Source organism: Cynara cardunculus (assembly GCF_001531365.2).
Source record: "Cynara cardunculus var. scolymus isolate 2C chromosome LG 6, CcrdV1, whole genome shotgun sequence".
NCBI lineage: Eukaryota > Viridiplantae > Streptophyta > Magnoliopsida > Asterales > Asteraceae > Cynara > Cynara cardunculus.
In genome coordinates, this window is record NC_037533.1 from 564,814 (window position 1) to 589,977 (window position 25,164).

A 25,164-nucleotide genomic window follows, 5' to 3' on the forward strand; every position below is an offset into this window, starting at 1 on the left:
GGCACGTTCTCATGGAAGGTAACATCCCGAGATACAATATAGCGGTTAAGATTGGGAGAGAAGCACCTGTAACCCTTTTGGAGACGAGAGTACCCAAGGAACACGCATTTCAGAGATTTGGGATCAAGCTTGGTGATAGTGGGACGTGTGTCACGAACAAAGCATGTAACAACGAAGATCTTTGGCTCAATAGGGAATAATCGTTGTCCTGGGAACAAAACAGAGAATGGAGTTTCTCCATTCAGGACAACAGACAGCATTCTATTGATAAGAAAACAGGCTGTTGATACCGCATCGGCCCAAAAAGACTTAGGGACATACATCTGAAATAGAAGTGCTCAGGCAACTCATGAAGGATACCATTTTGCAACATATAGGATTGAATTTGTTGGGATACATACTCTTTTGCATTGTCACTTCGTAAGGTTTTAATAGATGTTTGAAACTGAGTTTGGATTTCAGAATGAAAGGAACGTAAATGATTAAACACTTCTGAACGGTTTTTCATGAAGTATAACCAAGTAGTTTGAGAATAATCATCTACAAACGTAACAAAATACTTAAAACCAAACTTAGACGTTACAGGACATGGGCCCCAGACATCAAAATGTACTAATTGAAATGGGGACGCAGCCCGCTTATTGACTCTAGACTTAAGTGAACACGTTGATGTTTGGCAAACTGACATGACTCACATTATAAATACTGTAAATGGGAAAATTCAGGACACAACTTCTTGAGACTCTGTAAGGAAGGATGACCTAGTCGACAATGAACTTCAAAAGGAGATGATGAACTGGAACTTGCCAAGGAATATGATTTGGGTGGTTCAAATATGTATAGGCCATCCGACTCCCGTCCTCTACCAATAATCCTCTTCGTCTGCAAATCCTGAAAGACACAATGATCAGGAAAGAATGAGATACTACAATTCAAAGTGCGAGTAATTTTGCTCACAGACAGTAAGTTAATAGAAAATTTTGGTAGGCTCAGGACTGAGGATAACGAGACAAATGGGGACAATTTAACAGTGCCAGACCCAATTATTTGGGAGACAGATCCATCMRCTAYTGTGACTTGAGCTGAGGATGCATGTTTATTGAAATTTAGGAGAAGGTGGGAATTACCAGTCATATGGTCTGAGGCACCTGAATCAATGACCCATTTGGAGGAGGATGWTACAAAGCATTTGCCAGAGTTACCTGTCTCAGCAAACATAGCAGTGGAAGCAGTTGGGTGCTCATTTACCAAATGAGGTTCCTCTTTGTGTCTCATAGCTGTGTCATCTGATGTAGTTGCAGCATGTGCTAAGGAGAGTCTCTGATTTCTAACCTGCCGTTTCTTGCAATTAAACTTAGTATGACCAAGTTCATGACAGTAGTGGCACTCTACGTCTGAGTTAAAATCAGTTGGTCGATCATTGTGGCCTCCTCTAGTGCTACCCCTTCCACGATAGCCACCTCGAAAACCGCCATGGTATCCACCTCGGCTAAGTAAAGCCGAATTATGATCAGATGGTGGAGTAGGCTGAAAATCTTCATGCCGAAGAACTCGAGCAAGAGTCTCTTGAAGAGAAGGTATCACAGATTCATTTAAGAACTGAGATCTGATGGAATCATACTATGTACGTAAGCCAGTCAGGAAGCTTATGACAGCAATCTGTTCCCTTTGAGTCTGCATAGTTTTCACATCAGTACTCAATGGGAGAAGAGAGTTCATTTCCTCATATATCTTCTTGAATTCCATGGCATAGGTGGTAAGTGATCGGTTCTGTTGTTCCCCACAATGGAATGACTTACATACGCTGTAAATCCTTGAAATATTACTTTGTCCGGAGTACAGGAAGTCAAGATATTCTATTAGCTCTTTCACATATTCACAGTGACTGATTAAAGTTGAAACGGAGGGCTCAATAGAATTTATAATTTGCAAGAACATACGGGCATCTTGTTGTAACCAAAGGTCACGATTACCCGTAGTGGGAGGGTCAGATTCCAGATGGGAAGCCATTCCCATACTTCGAACATACAAACGAATCGTTTTGATCCATTCGAAGTAATTGTTACCATTAAGCTTGTTTTCAGTAACTTTACTACTGGCTGAAATTATGTCAGGAACACGAGTACTACCGGAGGCTTTATCATCAGTGTTCGTCATATTAATCAAATCAGAAACGAACACCCAAGGGACAGATTATCAAAGGAAACCAGACTAAACAGATGGCAATTAACAGAGTTTGACCAAACAGATGAGATCAGATCTGTTGCGACTAGATAACAGCAAAATTAGACCAGAAAGATGCCGGAAAACAAACCAGATGGGGATTCCGACCAGAACCCTAAAAGTCGAAGGTCGTCGGAGGCCGGAAAAGGGCTCACGCGCCGGCGCGTGGAGGCGTGACGGCGGCGGACTAGGGTTCCGACGACGGCGGGGGTTCCGGCGTGAACAGTAACTCTGATGTGAACAGTATCTCTAATGTGAACAGTAACAGCGATAAACAGGCTCTGATACCATGTAATCAGAGAGAACTCTCTATTATATGATTAATCAATAAAATTCAAATTTACAAGAGGAGAGACACTATATATAGACATAATTACACGGGAAACCCTAACCCTAAAACCCATCGGGCTTGGACGCATTACCATAAACAGGTTACTTAATTAACAATTTACAAGTCCAAAAGCTGACAAACAATGGTAAGATATATAGCTACCGATTGGATGATTAGTACATCATCTCATTCCTTTCGTCAAGGCAACAAAAACATTTGAGTATCCACTTTCTTCCATTTATGGCCTATCTTCAGTTGTGACTTTCTCTGGAAAGCTTGAACTAGGGCAATGTGTTGAACAAGTGGTGAACTTTCTTTAGGCTTCGCATCTTGTTTCCTCTTTTAAACTCCTAGAATATGCTATTATTATTCTCTTGAGGCAGAACTGGTACATATTTAGATTAAGAGGGATAGAAATGGATGGATGTGAGGACTCTGGATGAGGAAGTATAGACTCAGGTGGAGTAACAGTAAGAGGACTCGGTTAATGAGTCAAGTTATGTTTCGTAGAGGTTTCAAGGCTGAGGTTCATGTTCACTCTCCCCTGACCAGAAGACTTGGAGAAGTAGGTATACTCTCAAGAAGTTGTAACATCCATAGTGATGTAGAATAGGTTAGTGGAGTGGAAGGAGAATAACATTTAAAACCATTTTAGATTTGAAGATTAGCCTATGTTCACTCTTCCTTGACCATAAGACTTGGAGAAGTAGGCATACTCTCAACAAATTGTAAGTTCAACCACTCTATTTTGTTGTGTTGTGTCACAAAGATAGTTGTTGAGACTATCAGTAAAGTACCCATTGGCATTGTCGGATTTGAGTACCTATACTTTAGAGAGGAATTGCGTTTGGGTCACGAGATGAAATCTATGAAATATTTGTCCAACCTCCTATTTTTCTTTTATAAGGAATACCCAAGTAACCTGAGTATAATCATCCACATATGTTATAAGCCACCGTGTGCCAGAAATATCTTTTAATTCATGAGGGACTCCCACATTACTGTGAATTAAAGAGAATGGTGTCGAAGGTTTATAAAGTATAGAAGAAAAAATAGATCAAGTATGTCTTGCCACTTGACATATTTCACAAGGAAAAGAGTCTGGAATTTTTCTAAGGAATAGCTTTGGTGATAGTTAATATATATATTCTGAATATGATTATGTGATGAGCATTCGAAAAATATGGAACACACCATATTTGTGTCACATTATGCCATCTGAGATTTACATGTCTATTGGTTACATAAATTAATGATATTTAGACAGTGAGAAGTTGAACAAATATAGTAGTATTTAGGTAAATGTCTTGTATTATGTTTTTTTCAGTTTTGAGGGATGAAGGGAAGTCGTTATTTCTAGAGTGACAATCACCTTCATCGTAGTACTTCCATCATCAAGTGTAACCTTTATTTTGCTTTAAAGGACATGGCTTACTGTTGCTCACTGGCTGTTAATATGATAGGCTGAAACGTCAGAGGATTTATTTGAGTGGAAGGCTGCATTGGAGGAAGCTTTGGCAAATGCACCTAGTGCAGGCACAGGGATGGGACAAACTGGGATATCGAAAAATGAGAAGAGTGAGAATCCTGATGGTTCTCATGAACAGCGTAAGTATCTCCTTATCTTGGTTATATGTCAAAGTAAAATGTCAAGTGTTTTATGTGTGTCAATTTACTCGAGACAACTGAAGATTAAATCATAAAAGAAGACAATATTGTTCTATGCTGAAACAAGCAGCAACAAGATCTTCTGTCAGGATGTTGAACTTATAATTTATTCTTTTGGTTTGTGTATGTATGTTATTTTACAAACATATGTATATATATTTTACTTATTTGTTTTCTTCAAACAGCAAAAGACCGTTCGCCACCAAAATCTCTTGTCCTTGGTCGACCAGTATTATTTGCATTGGAAGATATAGATGGGACTCCATCTTTCTTGGAGAAAGCCCTTAGATATGTAGAAGAGCATGGTAAGATTATGGCACTTCTTTCTTTAACAAGTTTGTTCCCCAAATAAGTTTTCCTAAGATCTAAAATTTTCCATGTTGCTGGGAAAGCAATACAAAAGTGGATTGTAGTTCAAGTGTTCTTATATTGGACATTTTATGCGATGAATATGAAATGATTTTGAATTATTATTGTACATTTTATGCTAAATATGACACAAATATTTTGAATTATTATTGTATGTTAGTATGACCTATTGTTAGAAGATGATATCAATCGAGGCTTAGCAATGAAAAAGACAACAAATAGAAGAATGTATGCCTCCTAGCACCCATTGGCTCATATAAGTAAAGAAGAGATGTACGGTTGTTGTTAAGTGAAAAATTAAGGAGAGAGAAAGTATATAACTTTTATTACTTTAACATGAAAAACCCCATTATGTATACAATAGTCCCAAGTTATCTTCTATCTACTACCTTTGTGGGACTTCTTTTTCTACACTCACCATTCCCATCCTGGATGCAAAATTGTGAAGCAGTGAACTACTTATCCTCTTGGTGAGTATGTGTTATGCCCTTAGTAGTGTGGTAGTCAAATCAACAGGTCCACATAGGTTGCTGTGGTTGGGTGTAGTCACTAGAGGGTCAATCAAGTTTAATATGGTGGGCTATGATAGGATTGTACAAGTGCTTACTGATGTGGTACAAGTAGATAAAGCAGGGTAGTGAGCTGGTTAATAGCATCTAGTATAAACAAGGGAGGGGTCCTGGGAATATGTGGGGATCGATCGATTATGTGTGTTTGTCGTGAGCGAAAGCTCATCGTTTTGTGTGTTTGTGTGCTCAAAAGCTCCTGGGAGAGAACTTGGCCTCTCGAAAGCCGAGAACACTTTTGTAATCCCCCAATTTCGTCTATAACCATTTGAATCTTTCGATTCTAATAGAAATTTAGCATTTGATCAACACAAATGCATAAAATGAATTGTGCATTATGCATAAAATGACTGATCATATTTACTGCGTATGCAAAATCTATCCCAGTGTGAGAGATAAATGATCCTCTCTACCAATTGATGATACATTCAAACTTGAGGTTTAGTTCTATTAGAGTAACTACTAGTTTACATGTGTCAAAATAACGCCAACAACAGTGAAGGAAAGGACGAAAATTAAGGTTGACAACAAACAAAAGTAAGAGAAGAGCCTAATGTCACAGAATTGCCTTCGCAAGCTCACGTGCAGCCTTAGTGCTCAGACTAGTCAGCCATGCTACAAGAATACCAAATAAGATGAGCAAACACGAATGCTAAGATGATTAAGAGAAATCTTCTCTTCTATTAGTCAACTTCTCTACAATTGAGTGAAACTTTTTAGAGAACACGTAGATATTTACAAGGAAACTTCTAGTTAAATAATCCTTTGAAACGTATGGATCCTTCTAGAGTATGCTTTGACCCTCTTGATCCTTGCTTGGCTCCTCTTGAATCTTCTCCAAGGTTCTTCCATTTTCTTGATTGATTCAGAATGTTCTAGATTTCCAGAGAACCTCCTAGCAGGCCGTGACACAAGGCTATGATAACACAGTGTCACTCCCCTGGGGAAGGTTGTCTAAGAGGCCGGATTATTCTAGAACTTTCAAGATCATGGTGGGATCTTGAAGAGATATCAAGAAGATCCAAGCACATTCTAGAAGACTCCTCAGTCCTCACCCTTTCTAGGGTTTATGTCTCTAGATCCTTTTATGTAAATACCTAGGTAGAACCTTCTAGACCTCTATATCGCCTATAAATAGATGGTAGTCCCTTATTTGTAAAGCACCTAGAGAAATAAGAGTAATAGATGTAAGGGTTCAAACCTTGCCAAACAAACGATCTCGTAGGTCCTAAAATACCGAAATCCAAATGCAAATAAACCACAAACAACAAATGCGGAATATCTAGGGTATAGCAACAAGTAAATGGCTATCCAAGCATAATATACCAACCACAAGGTAATTCCAAGCCAATATAACCTTAAGCATTGAAATGTAGTAAAGCAAGTAACAAGACACGATATTTAACTCGGTTCCAACTATCGTAAGTGGGGTACATCCACCAGGAGAGAGAGATCACTTGTATTTGTGTACCATAGGGAGTTACAAAGCAATTTACAATGAAGTTTGATCACTAAAACTAGTAGAAAAGCCAAATGGAGTAAGCTCTGCTCTATTTTCTCTAGCTAGGAAGAATACAAAGAATTCTTCTGTTAGTAATCAATGTGAAGAGTCTGTAAATGTGCCAATGTCAATGAATGTATACTGATCTTTTATCATGAGATTCTTGTGCCTGTTACAAGCATATTCAAATCTGTTATATCCTACACGCTAAGATTTAATCTTTCTGTAATTTCTGAACTGTCTATCAACTATCATTTTGTGTTTTGGCATGGCTATTGTTTGCGATGTGTTTTCTATTTGATGTATCATTTCCTTTTGTTAGATGGTTTTCAAAGTAAATTTTGTAATAAATTCACTTGGTAATGAGAACACTCACGTACTTTCTTCTGGTGGTAATAGTTTTAGTATGGATATCTTTAGCTGCCATCGAACTTACCACCAAACTCACCATTAAAAGAGCATGTTATTTAATGCTTTTTTCTCTCCTCATAATCACATGCCCTTTTTAATTAAAGAAAAAAATGGTGAGTTTGGAGGCAAGTCTTGTCGTCTCCAGAGATTTACTCTTGTTATACTTATGTACTTGAACTTTTATTTTTGTGGCTGATCAAATGAAAGTAATGTTCCAGGAATTAAAGTAGAAGGAATCTTGCGGCAGGCTGCAGATGTAGAACTTGTCGAGCGCCGCATTCGAGAATATGAACAGGGTGGGTAACTTGGACCACTTGCAATGGCTAACAGAAATGAATGCCAACCCTTTATATCTACTTAACTAAATGTTTGTCCCAAATGATCATCTAAAGTGGTGACTTTATCTATGAAATGCAACTACATACGATTTAAGTGCAATTACAAGAGTCTTTTATGGGTTTAGGATATGGAAACGACATATGAATTGTTCTCTTCTGATTGCAAATGAAGAACACATATATTTAGATCTTCATCTAAGCAAACATACACTTGAACGTAGATAAAGTATACTTAATTAATGGAAAATCTGAGGTGAAGATTGCATTAGAGAATAGGAAAATAGAGAAGGATGGACCAAATGGAACGGTAGGGAGGTCTGAAAGTGTCTACTACACGTGGATGTTTCTTTGTCAGCTACGAACAGTCCATCTCTTAATATTCTGATATGAGATATTTAATTTCAGAGAAAATATGTTGTTATTCTCATTGAAAAGCAATAGGGGTATTTATACAGCTTAGAGACCTAACTAGAATCCCATAATTTAAGGGATTTGATAACATACAAGGAAACTTACCAAACTATACAAATATCTACCAAATCTATTACAAAAGGAAAAATAATCCCAAGAAATCAGGGATTATATTCATTGTATCAATTCCACACTTCCCTTCAAGTTGGTGCATATATATCATACATGCCCAACTTGTCTATAAGACGATCGAATGCCGGTCTAAATAGTCCTTTGGTTAAGATATCTGCTGCTTGCTTTTTGGAAGGGATGAATGCTATGCAGATAGTCCCATTGTCCAACTTTTCCCTTATGAAATGTCGGTCCACTTCAATGTGTTTTGTCCTGTCATGTTGGACTGGATTTTGCGAGATGCTAATGGCTGCTTTATTATCACAAAACAATTTCATAGGTAGCTCAACCTTTAAACGTAAGTCAGCAAAGACCCTTTTGATCCAGATTATTTCACATATGCCATCTGCCATTGATTTGAATTCAGCTTCTGCACTGCTTTTGGATACAACACTTTGTTTCTTGCTTCTCCACATGACAAGATTTCCTTAAGTACAATATCCCGATGTAGATCTTCTACTCATGTTTGGGTCTGCCCAACTTGCATCAGTGAAGGCTCCAATGGTTCGGTTGTCTTTTTTTTAAAGAGTAGTCCTTTGCCTGGACAACTCTTTAAATATCTAAGAATTATGTGGACAGCTTCTTCATGTTCTTCATAAGGACAATGCATAAATTGGCTCACCATGCTAACTGCAAAAGCAATGTCAGGCCGTGTATGTGATAAGTAAATCAACCTTCTAACCAACCGTTGATATTGATGAATATCAACCTGCTTCCCATTAGTAATGCCATCCAACCTTTTGTTGGGGTCAATTGGAGTATCTATCGGTCGGCATGCACTCATTCCAGTATCTTGTAAAAGATCCAGAACATATCTCCTTTGTGATAATACAATGCCTTTACTTGACCTTGCAACTTCCATACCTAAAAGGTATTTCATTTCTCCAAGGTCCTTTACTTCAAACTCTTTAGCAAGTTGATCCTTCATTCTTTCCATCTCCTCATGATCGTTCCTAGTGACGAGTATGTCATCTACATAAACTATTAAGGTTGTAATTTTACCTTTTGAGGAAAATCGAGTGAATAGAGTATGATCAGATTGAGCGTGTTTGTATCCGTGACTTTTGACTACTTAAGTGAAACGTGCAAACCATTCCCTTGGGGATTGCTTGAGCCCATTCAAAGCTTTCTCTAATTTGCACACTTTTGTGCCAAAGTTACTTTCAGACCCAGGTGGTGGCAACATATAAACTTCTTCTAGTTTGCCATTCAAGAAGACATTTTTCACATCAAATTGCCTAATTGGCTAATCAAGATTTGCTGCTATTGAAAGTATAATCCTTATGGTATTTAACTTTGCAACTGGAGCAAATGTTTCTGTATAATCAATGTCATAGGTTTGTGTGAAACCCGTGGCTTGTAGTCTTGCTTTATATCTTTCAAGGGCTCCATCAACATTAAATTTTAGAGTAAATACCACTTATAACCAACTGTGGGAGTACCTTTCGGAAGATCTTCAACACGCCACGTCTGATTCTTCTCAAAAGCACTCAATTCCTCTAGAACAAGCTTTTTCCACTCTGGACTTTTAAGGGCTTCCTGTATAGTGTTAGAACTTTGGACACATTTGAAGTGAAAACAGAGTATTTTGGTGAGAGTTTTGAGCAAGACATGTAATTGGACATAGGATATTTAACACATGTACGCTTTTCTTTTCTCAAGGCTATTGGAACATTCAGGTCGCATGACTTACCAATAGATGGTTCCTTCCTCGGTTCGGAATCAGGAGCCGAGATTGTGTTGAACTCTTTGTTTGGAGGGAATCTTCGCTCATACACTTTTCCGAACTGTTTTTTTTCTTTCTCACTACAATCCTCTTGAGTAACTTGTTGAGGTTCAAATGGTACTTCAGTTTCTTCAGGAGGAATATATGTTCACTTTCTCGATCTAGTGGTGGTTCTATTGGAACATCTACATTTTCCTCGTGTTCAAAGATTGGACAATCTTTGGGATTTGAGTCAAATGCAGATGGCTTCTATGTAGTTGGAAATACTAGATCCAAAAATTTTAAGTCTTCTTTTTTATTCTCCCCCTGAAGACGAGATTTAAAGAAAGGAATATTTTAAAAAAACTTAACATCCATGGTAGCAAACATTTTTCCCGTGTTTGGATGAAAACATTTAAATCCCTTTTTATGTGGTGCGATTTCTATAAAAACACATTTGAGTGCTTTGTGGTCTATTTTGCCAAGGTTGATATTGGTGTTCTTAATAAACACAGTACAACCAAAAACTTTTAAAGGCATGGAACAAAATAATCGTGACTTTGGAAAAGAACTTTCTAAAACAGATATGGGTGTTTGAAACTTTAAAGCTTTAGCCGGCATTCGGTTCATTAAATATGTAGCATGCAAAAGAGCATCTCCCCATAAATATTTTGGTATTTTAGTTGAAAATAGTAAAGCCCGGGTGATTTCAAGCAGATGCCTGTTTTTTCTTTCGGCTATGCCATTTTGTGGTGGAGTATCTACGCATGAGCTTTGTTGAACTATGCCTTGAGCATCTAAAAAATTCCCTAGAGTTTTAGTAAAATATTCCCTACCATTGTGACAAAATTTGAATCTTAGTGCCAAACTGAGTTAGAATCATGTTATAGAATTTTTTGAAAACATGTTCAACTTCTGATTTTTCTTTAAGCAAATAGACCCAACAAACCCTTGTATGATCATCTATGAAGGTAATAAACCATCTATTCCCATGACATGTAGTGACCTTAGAAGGACCTCATATGTCACTATGTATCAAAGCAAAAGGCATAGATGGTTTATATGGTTATGGATGATACTTACTTTTGTGTAGTTTTGCTAACGCACAAATCTCACGTTGAAAGGATGAGGGATTTTTATTACCAAATAACATAGGAAACAAATGTTTTAAATAAAAGAAACTTGGATGTCCGAGCCTGAGTGCCATAATAAATCTCATTATTACTCAAATCAGATCCGGTGAAGAAGCAAGAAGTCTTCTTATTAGAGTGGATTCCCTCATCTAGTATGTAGAATCCACCACATTCATCAGCACGTCCAATCATCCTCCCCGAGTCCAGGTCCTAAAAAATGCAAATGGAAGGAAAGAACAAAGCACGACAATTGAGGTCAGCAGTGAGTTTATGAACAGAGATGAGTTTACAAGAGAGTTTTGGTAGGACATTAGAAAAGAATGAAGTCCGATGATATCTTTATATCACCAACTCCTGCTATTGTAGAAAAAGTGCCATCAGCAATTCGCACTTTTCTATTTCCAGCACAAGGCTTATAAGAATTGAAGAGATTCGAACAAGAAGTCATGTGATCAGATGCCCCTGGATCCAGGCTGATGTATTTTGTAAGCACATATGAGAAGATGAATAGTTAGACGAAGGGGTGTTTTGCCCAGATTGCACATAGGCACAAGATGGATTAGCAGAAGAGGACATAGATATGGTTTTAAGTAATTTTAGGAGCTGCTCCATTTGATCCTTTGTGAATTGAGATTGTCTTGGTTGGATTTGAGTGTCTTGAGTCGTTTTAACTTTGGTGTGCAGGGCTCTTTCAGACTTACTCTTCCGGCCGATAGGCTTGCCATGAAGCTTCCAACACTTGTCCCGACTCCCGAGTGTGCCAAAACCTCTTACAATGGTCACAATAAGGTTTCTTTTTTTTTTATCACCCCCTTGTTCTATGCCATGGACAAGTAGGGCTGTTGTGTCCGCAACATTAGTAGGTTGGATCCCATTCGTCATTACTTTTCTTCGACTTTCTTCAAGTCTTACTTTTGAAAGAACTTCTCGGATGGATGGAAGAGGCTTTCGACCAAGAATTCTTCCCTTGACTTCATCGAGACTTGGGTGAACACCAGCGCCACCAGGAACATGAACACATGGTCATTCTCCTCTTTTTTCTTTTGCCGAGTACAATCTGCAGAACTCTCCCGCACATCATCATGGCATTGATCCAATTCTTGCCATAATGCTACCACTCATTATAGTAAGAGGTAACATCACAGTTATCTTGTTTGGCTTGCCACATATGTGTTTTAATTTCAAAGATCTGGGAAGAATTCTCCAAGTCTAAATATGTCGCTCGAGCAGAGTCCCACACTTCGTTTTCATGAACATATGTGGCTTAGCAATGGACATGTCCATTGAATTGAGTAGCCACGCAGTTACTAAAGAATTCTCAGAACACCATTTACGGTATCCTGGATCAGATGAGACCGGTTTTGAAGTTTCACCGGTCAGGAAGCCCAACTTACCTCGACCATCAATGGCGAGTTTCACAGATTGTGACCATTCGAGATAGTTTTTCCCACTCAAACAATGCATAGTGATTTGCATCGGTGATTGAGAGTAGTCAACTACTGGTGCTGATCGATCGGTAGATGTGACAGTGGAGTTTGATTCGGACTGCGGCATGTTGAATATCGGTTACTGGTTCTGATTATTAACAGCAAATAAGAAGTTGTTATAGCATATACCTTTGTAGCTCTGATACCATGTAAATTTAGAGAAAACATGTTATTCTCATTGAAAAGCGATAGGGGTATTTATACAGCTTAGAGGCCTAACTAGAATCCCATAATTTAAGGGATTTGATAACATACAAGGAAACTTACCAAACTATACAAATATCTACCAAATTTGTTACAAGTTTTGTAAAAATAATCCCAAGAAATCAGGGATTATATTCATTGTATCAATTCCACAGATAGCATGGTAAAACTTTGGGATCTAGTAGACACATTGTCCAAGAATCAAATTTGAATCACCTATAAAACTTTCAATATTGAGATGCATGTTACTTTTATGTTGCCTGAGAACCAAGAAAAAGAAAAGATTCATTCTGCGGTAACGACACATTAAATTTGAACATTGGATAAGTTGATTCGCATAAATATTTAAAACTGTATGCTACTAGTTGTCTAATCTATTTGGCTTGAACTGTTGATGACAATATATAATAATGCGAGCATTATTATGGTGAATAGTTATTATAATCTCGGAAGCCTAGATCTTTTTTACAAGTTCATATTATGGGACGATTTCTATGATTTGGTACAGGAAAAACTGAGTTCACTGCGGAGGAAGATGGACATGTTATAGGAGACTGTATCAAGGTACAAAAACAAAAAGAAATGTCCTCTAGGCTCAACATAAATTTTAGTTCTTCCTTTTAGTCTATGATTTTGTTCTTCTGTTGATTTTTCGGTGTTGTTTCTTTACAATACTGTTTCAGTATGTTCTGCGGGAGTTACCATCATCTCCAGTTCCAGCATCTTGCTGCAAAGCTTTGCTACAAGCATTTCGTAAGTTTGTTGCGGTGTTTCTACAAACCAAATGCACTATGATATCGCTCTCTGAAATCTATGACAAGTGCATGTGATTAGTCATTGGAATTTACTGAAGCAACATAGCATGGTCATCCTATGCAAGAGCCCTATAAAATTGTAGCACATCCATAAGAAAATCGAGCTAGTAACAAAAAATAAAAGTAACATTACTGTTATTATCTCAAACCTTGTGATATATAGAAACTAAAACTATACCCACACATATTGCATCCTCATGAACCAGTTACTCTTGATAGTAACGTTTGGCAAAGTGCACCAACAAAGCCCGACTGTTTTTCAGTCATACTCTTTTCTTGTTTGTGTGCATGTCCTTGTAGTTAGAATAAGGTATGCACATCTTGATCCTCGAAGTTGAGCGATAATCTTTTTGAGCCTGGATGATTATCTTATTCTGTTGCTAGCTTCATATCTGTTTTGTTTGTTCCCGTTTCTGTTCTTATTTGTTCTTGATTTATGCGTCTACTCCCTTGCTGAGTGGACTTTGTTCGTATCAATTGTTTCCCGGCTGAACATCCACTTGTTCAGTAATCAAATCATGCATTATGATCTTGAAGCAGCATTCAGTAATTTGACATTCATGAATGACTTGAGATTTGATAGGATAATCTCAGCAAGATCTGTCTAGAGCAGAATCTACACTTATCACAAGACATAATTAATTAGTTGTCTGGCTGTTCAATAAGTCTCTCGGGATAGAAGGTTTAGTAGAGTGGCAGTATATTCATTAGTTCTCTGTTCTAAACCTGTAACATAGAAAGAAAACCATTACAATTTAGGTAGTCAGAGAATTATATACGTAAGCATATCTCTGTGAAAACTTACCTGTACTGGTCCTAAGTATCTTAGTTGTTCCTCGTCGAAGGTAAACATATTCTTCTAGAATAAACCAAAAAGAATCTCATCTCTTGTCCATAAGAGTTGAATATATCTTTTCTTTGCGATAATTTTTATTTCGGCACCATTCTACACTTTATTATTATCTAACTCGTATTATTTTATTTTGAATGGAACAATAGTATAGTACTATTTTGCAGGATCTTTTTATGCCTTCATCAGTGCTGGTTTTTTTAGAAAAAACTTGAACTATATAGTCTCCTGATACTTTGTCTTTGTTGCATTTGTTTATACCTTTCTTACAACACCAGACTCCCACATGTCTAGACTCGCACATGTAAAGTTCTCCCCATGTATTTGAAACTAGGTTATCTAGGGGTATTTTTATATTTTTATCTTCTTGATCCTTGTGATATCAGAGTGCTTAATAACATTGTCAACAGTTTTCAATGGTCTTTGATTTGTATTTTAGCTTGTTCTGTGTTATTCTATTTTAGCATATAACAATGAACAACTTATGATTAGGAACTGATCGATCCACAAGAGTCTCTTGTATGCGTGCAGCTATATGCGACACCTTTCCTGAACCAAATCGCCGTCTATTGCAAAGGTAGTTGATAACATGACTAGGATCATATGGTCCGTGTCAGTTCTTTTCTTCTGCTCACTGATCCAATCTTGCTTTTTGGGTTATCTTGTTTTCTGCCATCAAGTTTCTTTAATATATATGGTACCTTCACTTGGTTCATTTGCTCCTGATGCATACAGAATTTTGATGACGATGCAAGCTGTTGCTGAGAACAAGGATGTGAACCGAATGAGTGTTCCTGCTGTTGCTGCTTGTATGTCACCGCTACTTCTTCGGCCCCTTTTGGCTGGTGAAGTTGAGCTTGAGAATGAGTTTAATATTGGTGATGGATCTGCTCAACTTATGCAAGCAGCCGCAGCAGCAAACCATGCCCAAGCGATCATTATCACCCTGCTAGAGGAATATGATAATATCTTTGGGGTAGGCTCTAGAGTTTTCTTACTTTCATCATTTTTTATTTAAACTTTAATGCCTTTATATCTATTCATCATATCTATGCATATAAGTAGGTCAGATTTTTGGGGTCTTTTCTCTTTCAACAAGTTTCAAGCTTGCTTTTCTCACAGTATTTTGGGCTGGGATATGAATGATAAGTCTTGAAGCACATATTTATCACTTGTTATAATATCAACATCCATCTCATTAGTTGTAGCATATATGGTAAGTCTGGAAGTTATATTATATATAGATCAAACATTTTAAAAAATGAAAATATATTCATTAACTTGACACAATAAGACTTGACATTTGCTAAACTATAAATTCAAATTCTATACTGACTAGTAAAATGTGAATGTTGCAGTCTCTAATACACCTTAATGCTAATAGGCAACATTCTCATGTATTTTTGACTGACTCTACTAATTAGATAGGTTCTGAGTTTAGGTATGCAATTAGGTTCATAGACATTAAGAAGCTCTCATCAGATATGATAAAATTTTAATTAATTACTTGTGGGGCCATATAGATTTGTCTTGCTGATGTAACGATGTCTGTAAATTCATGTCCTGTTATGAGCCAAATGTGTCCATGATGATAATGTTGTTAATACCAACTATGGAAGTGAATAACAAGCAAAATGTTGTAGGAACATTAATGTAATGATACCAAGTCCCAACAATTATTTTTCATCATCAGGAAAATTTTGATTGTGCAAAGCCCTTATTCTATATATTTGCTACTTCATCGAATCCTCTTTTCTGCATGCAGACGTTTCTTTGCTCCTCAAGAGCTAATGGGAATAGTAATAGGAGGGTTTGTCACACCTTTTTCTTTAGTAAACAGTCTATTTTTCTCTAGTAAACAGTCTATTTTTCTCCTCTTATCAACTTACCATTGGCAGGCTTACATGAAACAAAATGAACTACTCCGAAGTGTATACTGATAATGGTCTCGTTATATTCATCCTCTTATTGACTTATTATTGGCATTTTTCTATGAAACAAACTTAACTTTTTACATATATATAGTGGTGTTTTGAAATTTAAAAAGCCTGGAAATACAATAATTCATTCCTCTTGTTCACATAATACAACATGGTATTTCATCTTACATCAGCTTTAGCATAATCTTCTCTTCATGATTTTGGAATCAACTGAACAATTCTTCAGGAAGGGGACATGTTATCTGATCTATACTCTGACTCTGACGAGAGTGGAACTGAGAGTGAAGAGCTTAGTGATGATGCCTATGATGATGACGACTATGATGATGGTGATTATACATCTGAGGGTTCTTGTGCGGATGAAGATGCATCTAGCACCTATAGCGAGTCTGGAGATGATGGAAACAACAATCAACGTAACAGCAAGGTTGTATCATGCAGTTGTTAATCTGGGAGTTGGTAACTCCCTCCATCCCAAAATAAGTGTCCACAATGAAAATCCGGAGAGTCTTAGGAGTGTGTAACTATTACAACTTTAAATAACTAAATGACAGTTACCTTAATGATAGAGAGAGTAATTACTATCTCCATCTCATAATTAAGGGTAGAATTTGAAAGCAGGCACTTACTTTTGAGAGTGGACACTTATTTTAGGACAAACTAAAATAGAAATGTGGACACTTATTTTGGAATGGAGGTAGTATATGAGTATCATTAATTTGTTTCTATCGTATACATTCTCTAAGCAATCACATCAAAATGGTGCTCTGTTGGGTCAAGATAAATAGGTGCTGCTTTCTTTCTCCTCCCATACCCATGCACCTTTTTTGACTTCTGAGCAGTCTTTCATTTATTATGACTTCAGTGGTGGTCTATATGCTCTGCTGTAGACCTTGCTTCGGTCATTCATTATTTCATCTCTCTGTATTACCTTGGAAAAACATCTCATAACTCATGGTAGCACAAATGGTTACGCTCAATATTAGGCAGCAGAAAAAATGCTCATAATTTACATCTGGGAGAAATTATAGTTCTTTCTTAGGAATGACAACCAGTGTGTCGTCATCTTGATTTTAGTTGCTGGTTTTGGGTTACAACAAATAAGAATCCTAGTAGCTATCTTGTTATCACCTTGCTATTTCATTGAACCTCTCTCTCTCTCTCTCTCCCTCTCTTTCTATTCTTCCTTGGTTTTCCACAATATTTCCTCAAGTACAGTAATGCTTGTGTGCAGTTACGTGCAGCACCTGTACTTCCAATAGCTTAGGTTATTACTTTGTAAGTTTTGCTTCTGTATTATGTTCATAATTCTATTTTCCTTGAGTGCAGGCAAAGAAGAAAACGTCCATTGAAAACGTCGATGTAATAGCCGAAGAAAGGTAAGTGATGATCCATTGACCTGCATGAGTGATTAAAACATGAGTACTTTGTCCACATATGCACCATTCGTTAAATATTGACACTTTAATCTTCTTGGCAATTGGATAAAGGTATTAAAGTTAGTTGGTTGACCATGTGAATGCCAGTCATTTAAATTATGTAAATTGTTTATGAAACTGAAAGTATTCTCTTGTAAGCAACAAAATTAGAGAGGTTTACTGTTTAGTACTATATTTATTTTCTGTAGATGCGTTTAAGAAATTTCAAATAATATGATTGTTTTTAAGGTATGAAGATGAATTTTCTTAAGAGATATACCATGAATTAATGGGAGTTACCGAGGATATATTTAAAACTGAAAATGAGTTGTCTAAATCAGGTAATTGATAGAATGATATGGATAAAGGAAAGAGGATTTTTGCTTCTGGTACTCAGAGACGGCAGCAAGACCCACTACACATTGTATGTATTAATTTCAGGCCAAGAAGAGAGAATGAACATAAGATCATTGTAGCGGGATTCAGATGTTATTTTCACAAAGGAGATAAGAGCATCTCCTACAGTTTATTAACAATTTCTCCAAAATGGAGAAAAAAGGAGTCAAAATCTCCAAAAGAGTTTATCAAACTCAACTGAGTCTCCATATTGGAGGTTTCAACATTAATTATATTACTATAATATTCAATAATGTAACAGAAGTTCTTTGTTTCTCTTTTCCATTTATTTCATTGGTTGGTTGGAGGTGTTTACATTGGGAATAACAAAAAATCGAGTTTGTGGAGAAATTTCCAAATTTGGAGAAAATTGCATGCTCTCTCCGACTTTCTCCATTTTGGAGAAGCTGTTGGAGCAAAAAAACTCCAAGAAACTCCAAAAACCTTATATTTCTTCATTTTGGAGGAACTGTTGGAGATTCTCTTAACACATTAAAATATCTAGAAGAAGGTTGGGTGGCACCACTCGGGAAGAAAGTATGCACAATAACTTGTGATGATCTGGTCTTCTTCAGTGTAGACCTTTTAGCAATCCAATGAATATGGGTGACTTGTATCATGAAGAAGGTACCAGAAGGTAGTGGTAGGTTGAGATTTAGGGAAAAAAATAAGTAGTGAAAGGGACTTAAAATAATGAAATGTAGTCAAGGACTTTACTTTGGAAGGAAGATGGTAAAGGAGTGCAATCTCTATGGATGAATTCATTAAGAATGGTCTATCTTTTTTTTTTTTGCCGTAGGTATCATTCTTAGCCTACCTAGCCATATTGGGATAGAGGCATCTTTTTTACGTTGTGATGAAAGAAAACTCACAATTTTGTGCTCTTTCTCTAAACCTGTTCATCTATGATTATGTTAAGGAAAATGTATCGGTTTGAGTTATCCTGAAAATATGGAAAGGGGAGTTAGCTATATGCCGATTCGAAATGGTATCATCCCTGAATTTTGATATCTGGGAACATTCTTAAGGTTATAAGAGACTTTTATTATGAAAACTTTGTAGGAGCCTTATACAGACAATTTACAACTATAACTTAACCATGGAGATTTTAGGTAAATTTTTGCAAAGTTTTCTGATTACTTTTTTTTCTCTTATTTTGGTTAGTTCATCTTTGTTCATTACTTTTCAGACGAAATACTTATCTGTTAATGAAGAAGAACCTGTTAAAGACAGATAGTATCCCTCATGATTAGTTTATATAGTAGTTTGTATGTGTCATGCAAACATTTCATTAATGTTGCATTTTGTGAATCTTGATTGTTTGCATCTTTCGGTAAAAACCAGTTCAGATTGTATTCTCTTATCAAGTCGTTAACTATTGATTTTATTTCAATGTTGTTAGAGATGAAATCTTTAGGCTTGAGGCCCTTAAAGCTGATTTGGTAAAGAAAATCGAAGCAGAGGTAGTAAAGTCATGTCCTTTATCATATCTTCAGCAAAGTCTAAATTGTTTGTGGATGCTAATTCCACGAATATGAACTTGTTCTTACTATAGGCAAGACACAATTCAATTCTGAAAGAGGAACTTTTGAGCAAAAAGGATGCTTTGGGGGACCGACATCTAGCTCTTGAGAAGGAGGTAAGGTCTGCATACATCTTATCCCCAGATCCTACCTCTGCATGGGATTTACTGGGTCTGTTTTGGTTTGGTCTGCATGGGATTGTGGATGATCTTTTTCCAACTAATCCTGGGGCCCTGCAGAAAACAGTCAGGAAAAATCGTCAGTGGCCTTAAGGAGACTTGAAATGACGACTTATGGGGAGGAGCCCCAGGCCTAGCCTTTGTTTTTCACTTGAGGTGGTCGTCAATGTTACTGTGGATGAATTTGAATGTGTCTGCAGGTGGCAGCTTTAAAGGAACAGTTGCAGAGGGAGAGAGAGTTGAGGAAAATACTCGAGGCTGGACTCACAATGTCAAAGAAAATATTACCCTTACCTGGCTCCATTGATGAAAAGGTATCTTACTATATTTTCTTGATGCTCTCTTGTTTATGAGTATTGGTATATGTAAATTATTAACTTCTAGATGCTTTAAAGACCAAAGCAGATCTCGAGGATATTGCCCAAGCTGAGGCTGAAGTCATCAGTTTACAACAAAAACTTGATGATCTTGAAATACATCTAAGTCAACATGATCAAGGAAAAGTGTAAGCTTCCTTTCTCCCTCTTCAACCCTTTTCTCTGACTACACATTCTGGTGTTAATTGGCGTCAACTGTGAACCCATATAGACATGTTACTTGCAGCATGGTTGGCATATTTTTCTTTTGTATGCATATTTTTCGTTTGTTGACAAACATACGTCATATTCTTATGTATTTTTTTGGAAATTTCTCCTGCCGACTGCTGATGAATGTTCTTTTACCTATGAATGAAGATTTAACAAATCTCTCTTTTTGACCATTATCTCTTCTTGCATATTTTACTACATATTCTTCTCCTGTTCTTTGGGTGCAGAAAAGATAAAGAGAAGGATCGTAAGAGTAAGGTATAATACTATACATGTGATTTATTCGTTTTTACTATTTCCCTTGTTCTCTATTATCCATTTTGTTGGTTTCATCAAAGTTCCAAACAAATAGGATCCACAATCACATCTTCATTTCACCTCACACCATATACGACTTAAGAAAATGTGGAAAATAGTGATTAAGGATGTCATTCTTGCACAAACCCACGATGGCCGTTGAATAAGCCCTGGGGCTGACTACACTTTTCGGTCTAAAGATATGATATTTATGAGTTTTTTCAGATTTTCAGTAAATTTGAAATAGACGACGTAAAAAAAAAAACTCTAGAATAAGCTAATGTTCTACCATGGCTAGATGATTTCAATTGACCCGCATGAGAATTTTTGTTGCTTGTTAAAGGATAAAAACTCAGGCAAGGAACAACATGACAAACATCCTTTCCACTCTTTTTCTAGTAAGTTGCCTCCAAACCAGCAACCTGATTCAACACGCAAAGGGGAACCGAGTATGAGCAAGTCTTCTTCAAGCACTGTCAAAAGATCTAACTCAAGGGGTGAGGTACACATATACTTGCTATTTTCGATTTTCTTTAATACTGTCTCTGTCCCAAAATAATTGTCCACATTTCTATTTTAGTTTGTTCCAAAATAAGTTTTCACTTTCATAAGTGTCTGCTTCCCAATTCTACCCTTTAATTATGAGGTGGAGAAATTCATCACTCCCCTATTTATAAGAGTAAAATTGTCTTTTACTCAATTAAAAAGTGTAATAATTACACATTTCCAGAACTTTGTGTCTTTTTCATTGTGGATATTTTTTTGGGACGAAGTGGTTCATTCCATGGTTATCTAGGTTTCATGGTAAGCATATGATGCCAAAGATTGTGCGCCATTCCACGTCCCATGGAATCCGTTAAAATGTAAACCCTCAAAACAAAATAACCAACACAAAATAACGAGAATATACCCTCAGGGCTTAATGAATAAATTGAGAATTCCCCCATGATCTCCGATATGTCTCAACATTGTAAGCAAGTTTGTGGGTGAGCATGAATTAGAGCAGCCACAATTGAGCTTTTTGGCCATGTAAACTTGTGAAAAAGCTCCCAACAAAAAACCTGGTTGCAAGATCTCAAAAAGCTTGTTTTTTGCTTGTTCGTCTCACTTTTTCTTTTTGAAAAAGCTCCAATGAAAAAGTCCAACCATTGTGGATGCTCTTATAGTTGTAATAGTTACTCTTAAATGCAAGGATCAAGACCGTAATGATCATCCCCGTTAAGTTTCGGTTACCTTGTAAATTCCTTCCAACTATAGGGACTAGTATTCCCATGTCGGGAAATAAACTTACATCATCAAACCAAACTCATAACTGATTGTTTTTTAATATGATGGGGGTGTAAACGAATAAGATATAGTCATACATATGGCTTCCGCTATCGTATGCATTTAAATGTTATTGGTCTGATATTTGATGAAATTAGATGAATAATATGTTTATATGATGTGACCAAAATGCGAATGTTTTTCTCAACCATAATGTTATTTGATAAATGTTAGTTATTTTCCCATACATTTATGGATCCATATATAAATTTGTCTATAGCAGATACTTGAGAATATTCACATATGAATCTAGACATACATGTTTCATTTGGAACCCAAATGATTCACAACATTCATGATCTAACTTTCTATCCATCTATGTGGTTTGCAGGCAGCTAATACAAGCTCAGCACTGTCAAAAATAACAAACAGGCTCAACTTCCTGAAAGAACGACGCAACCAAATAACAAATGAGCTGGACACCGTAGATAAAGAACCGAATAAAGGTCAATCATCAACACTTGATGAATCTGACGACCAATCATCCGTAGACAACACTTAATCCCACCATATAGCATCACTTAATAAACCAGTTAATCAATCACTCCACAGATAATAAAGCGTCGAGTTTAGAACAAGATCAAAATCCAAGAAAAGATGATAAGAAACACCCGACGGTTTCCACCAAGAACATAACTCCAAAACATAACTGTTTTGCTATATATAGTTCAGATGACTTTATAATACCTGGAGTACTTGTGGGGCTAAATTGTGGCTTTTAAAGTCGACTTGGTATTGAACCCATGATCAAACCCATGGCTGCAACTTGCAGCCTCAAAGAAAATCCAAAATCTGGAGATGGTTGATGCAAGTTTCTAATTTACGGTCGAAGTTTTGGTTTAGGGATGAGATTGTAGGGATTCTTGTAATTATTAGTGTGGTTTCTTTGTAAGTGCAACACTAAATTGTCATTCTGTTTTTGGCTATGGCTTTGTTGTTTCAATCCTGGTGTAGTTCTGGTTTTGTACCAACCTCTTGCTTTACCAAACTACTTAGAATTCAGTTCTCTTATTGGGTGTGCGTAGCAAGTACCGAAAACCTTACCCAGTAAAATAGCATAGCAAGGGCCTAAAATCTTACCAGGTAAATAAAAGCTAGCAAGCACATACCAAAAAAAATACGCTTACCAGCAAAAAAGTTGGCCAAGAATGTTACCTGATAAGGTAAGTTAGGGTGGTGACTCTTAGTAGTCAATGTTTACATAGTAACCATTTGGTAAATGACCCTTTAATTTGTTGCTTGTTTTTTTACTAGTAGTTGTCCGTTCTTGTCTTTTCGTTCACACTTTTTTCACAATTGTTCTACTCTTAACATTTCTGAAAATCAAGGGTTCAAACCTCAACAAAGGTGAAAAGTATTTGCAAGCATTTGTCTGTGTATAAAAAAAAACAGTTAGCTCTATCATTTCTTTTACATAACGAACCATTCGATATGCTTATTAATATGGTAATAGATACAAAGTGTGAAGAGTAAGTTACATTTTTGTCCCTGTTGTTCTATGAAAGTTACAGATCAAGTCCCTCAAATGAAGTAATTAATATATGTTATTCATAAGTCCTTGTGTTTGATTTTGTAGCAAAAATAATGCTAAAAATAAAATATTTATTTCATTATTATTAAACCATTTTTGAAATACATGTTCTTGACTTTATAAAATATTTGCAATAAATATTTATCCTATTTTGATTACATTGAAGATATATCGTGGGTGTTTTTACATTGAACACAATGTATCGTGTTTTTCATTCTCCATCACGATAAACGACGCCCACAAAATTCCCTCTCCTATGATTTCCGTCACCACCCCGTCATAACCCCCCCCCCCCCCGGGGGCATATGGAGGCACGGGCCATCAGTTTGTTGCTCCTTTGTAGTGTAAAGTTTTTTAGGGTCCTGAAAGGTTTTACCATATTATTTTGTTGTGTGAATTTATATATTCCTTGAAACTACAATAATAACACAAGTTTCTCTTGGTAGAGTTGGTTTGTATGGTATTTTCTCCCCTTAGGCGTATATTCGAATCTCATTTGTATCATTTTCGTAGTTTTTAATTTTTAATTACAGGTTTATTATGTTTCTAAAAGAATTTTGGAATAAAAAACTCGAATATAGGACCTCAGATACAAAAAGCAAAGAACTAACAAACATATCAGTGATGATTTTGTGAAAAATGTTCAAAGTTTCGTTTTTTACACTACAAAACAAAGAGACTTCATCGACGGAATTTGTTGCCTGTAATTACCAATGGATTTGTGATGGATCATCGGCGGTTTGACTACCATCGATGAATTACCGGCATATTTTTCCGTCTGTGACTGAAAATCCCCCAGTAATCACAATCACCGACCACACTTTCGTTGGCAATGAGTGACTGAAAATCCGCCAGTAATCGCAATCACCGGTCACACTTTCGTTGGCAATGAGATTCGTTGGTAATCCAACCCTGATGGCTTTTCCAACAGATTGCCAATAGATTTTTCCACCGGTGAAGCCTTTTTGTTTTGTAATGTTATAATCAAATGGTGCCATCACTTTGAAACAATTTATAGGTCTACCTCTGCTCCCCGTCCCTTTTTTCTCCTCCCTGGAATGCAAACAAAACTTTTTTTAGCCCTAATCACAAAATCGTTCAAAATGAACCAAAATCCCAACTTAAAATCGTCATTCGTTCATCCGATCAACACATATTCATGTCACATTCCACTAAAGATGCATGAATTTGCGTTTGTCGTTGTTTGCGTTTGCTGGTCAGAGAAGAGGCGGAGGGCTGGGGTGCAAGAGAGATGAGGTAGTTTATCGTTTCTAGTATTGTGGGGTTTTCTGTTTCTTGTTTTATTGAAGGTACAAATAGGTGCTAAAAAAATTAAGCTAATGAGTGTGTCAGTGTGGTGTCAGGTCACAGAGGATAAGGATGAACGGTTGCGTTTGGTACACTGGACATGACAGAAAGAAAAAATAATTGTTGTTCCACGTTTGGCGTGGTTTTTATGTGGAACAAACAGGACAGTGTTCCACCGTCACCCCATGGAACAAGGTGGAATAAGGGGAAACAAGCGTATATTTTACCAATATACTTCCAAAATAAAACCTAATTCTTTTCAAAAACATTAAATATGTCTTCATCTTTGCATTTTATTCGTTTTTTAAATTTTATTTATTGTATTTTATCATATTTAGACTTTCGCTTTATTGTTCTCAACATATTATTTTTATATGTTTTCTATATTTTGGTGTAATTCATGTAATCTGTTAAATATTAATAATAATAAAATAATATAAAAAAGGTATAAAATAAATTTTGAAAGTTATATAAAT

The 25,164-nt window shown here is 36.5% G+C and overlaps 1 protein-coding gene across 1 annotated transcript in view; it reads left to right on the forward strand.

The window, feature by feature from the left end:
- The window catches only part of LOC112514714 (rho GTPase-activating protein REN1-like), a 30,772-nt gene extending 7,959 nt beyond the window's left edge, over nucleotides 1-22,813 (forward strand). The window contains exons 7-22 of the mRNA XM_025121313.1: nucleotides 4,018-4,132; nucleotides 4,408-4,527; nucleotides 7,288-7,365; nucleotides 13,027-13,082; nucleotides 13,202-13,271; nucleotides 14,676-14,760; nucleotides 14,919-15,159; nucleotides 16,350-16,550; nucleotides 17,453-17,502; nucleotides 19,340-19,400; nucleotides 19,493-19,576; nucleotides 19,840-19,953; nucleotides 20,035-20,144; nucleotides 20,454-20,484; nucleotides 20,867-21,025; nucleotides 22,181-22,813. Of these exons, the coding sequence (XP_024977081.1) occupies nucleotides 4,018-4,132; nucleotides 4,408-4,527; nucleotides 7,288-7,365; nucleotides 13,027-13,082; nucleotides 13,202-13,271; nucleotides 14,676-14,760; nucleotides 14,919-15,159; nucleotides 16,350-16,550; nucleotides 17,453-17,502; nucleotides 19,340-19,400; nucleotides 19,493-19,576; nucleotides 19,840-19,953; nucleotides 20,035-20,144; nucleotides 20,454-20,484; nucleotides 20,867-21,025; nucleotides 22,181-22,351 (1,746 nt within the window). The 3' untranslated portion in view covers nucleotides 22,352-22,813. The remainder of the gene's footprint in view (nucleotides 1-4,017; nucleotides 4,133-4,407; nucleotides 4,528-7,287; nucleotides 7,366-13,026; nucleotides 13,083-13,201; nucleotides 13,272-14,675; nucleotides 14,761-14,918; nucleotides 15,160-16,349; nucleotides 16,551-17,452; nucleotides 17,503-19,339; nucleotides 19,401-19,492; nucleotides 19,577-19,839; nucleotides 19,954-20,034; nucleotides 20,145-20,453; nucleotides 20,485-20,866; nucleotides 21,026-22,180) is intronic.
- The last annotated feature ends 2,351 nt before the right edge of the window (nucleotides 22,814-25,164 follow it).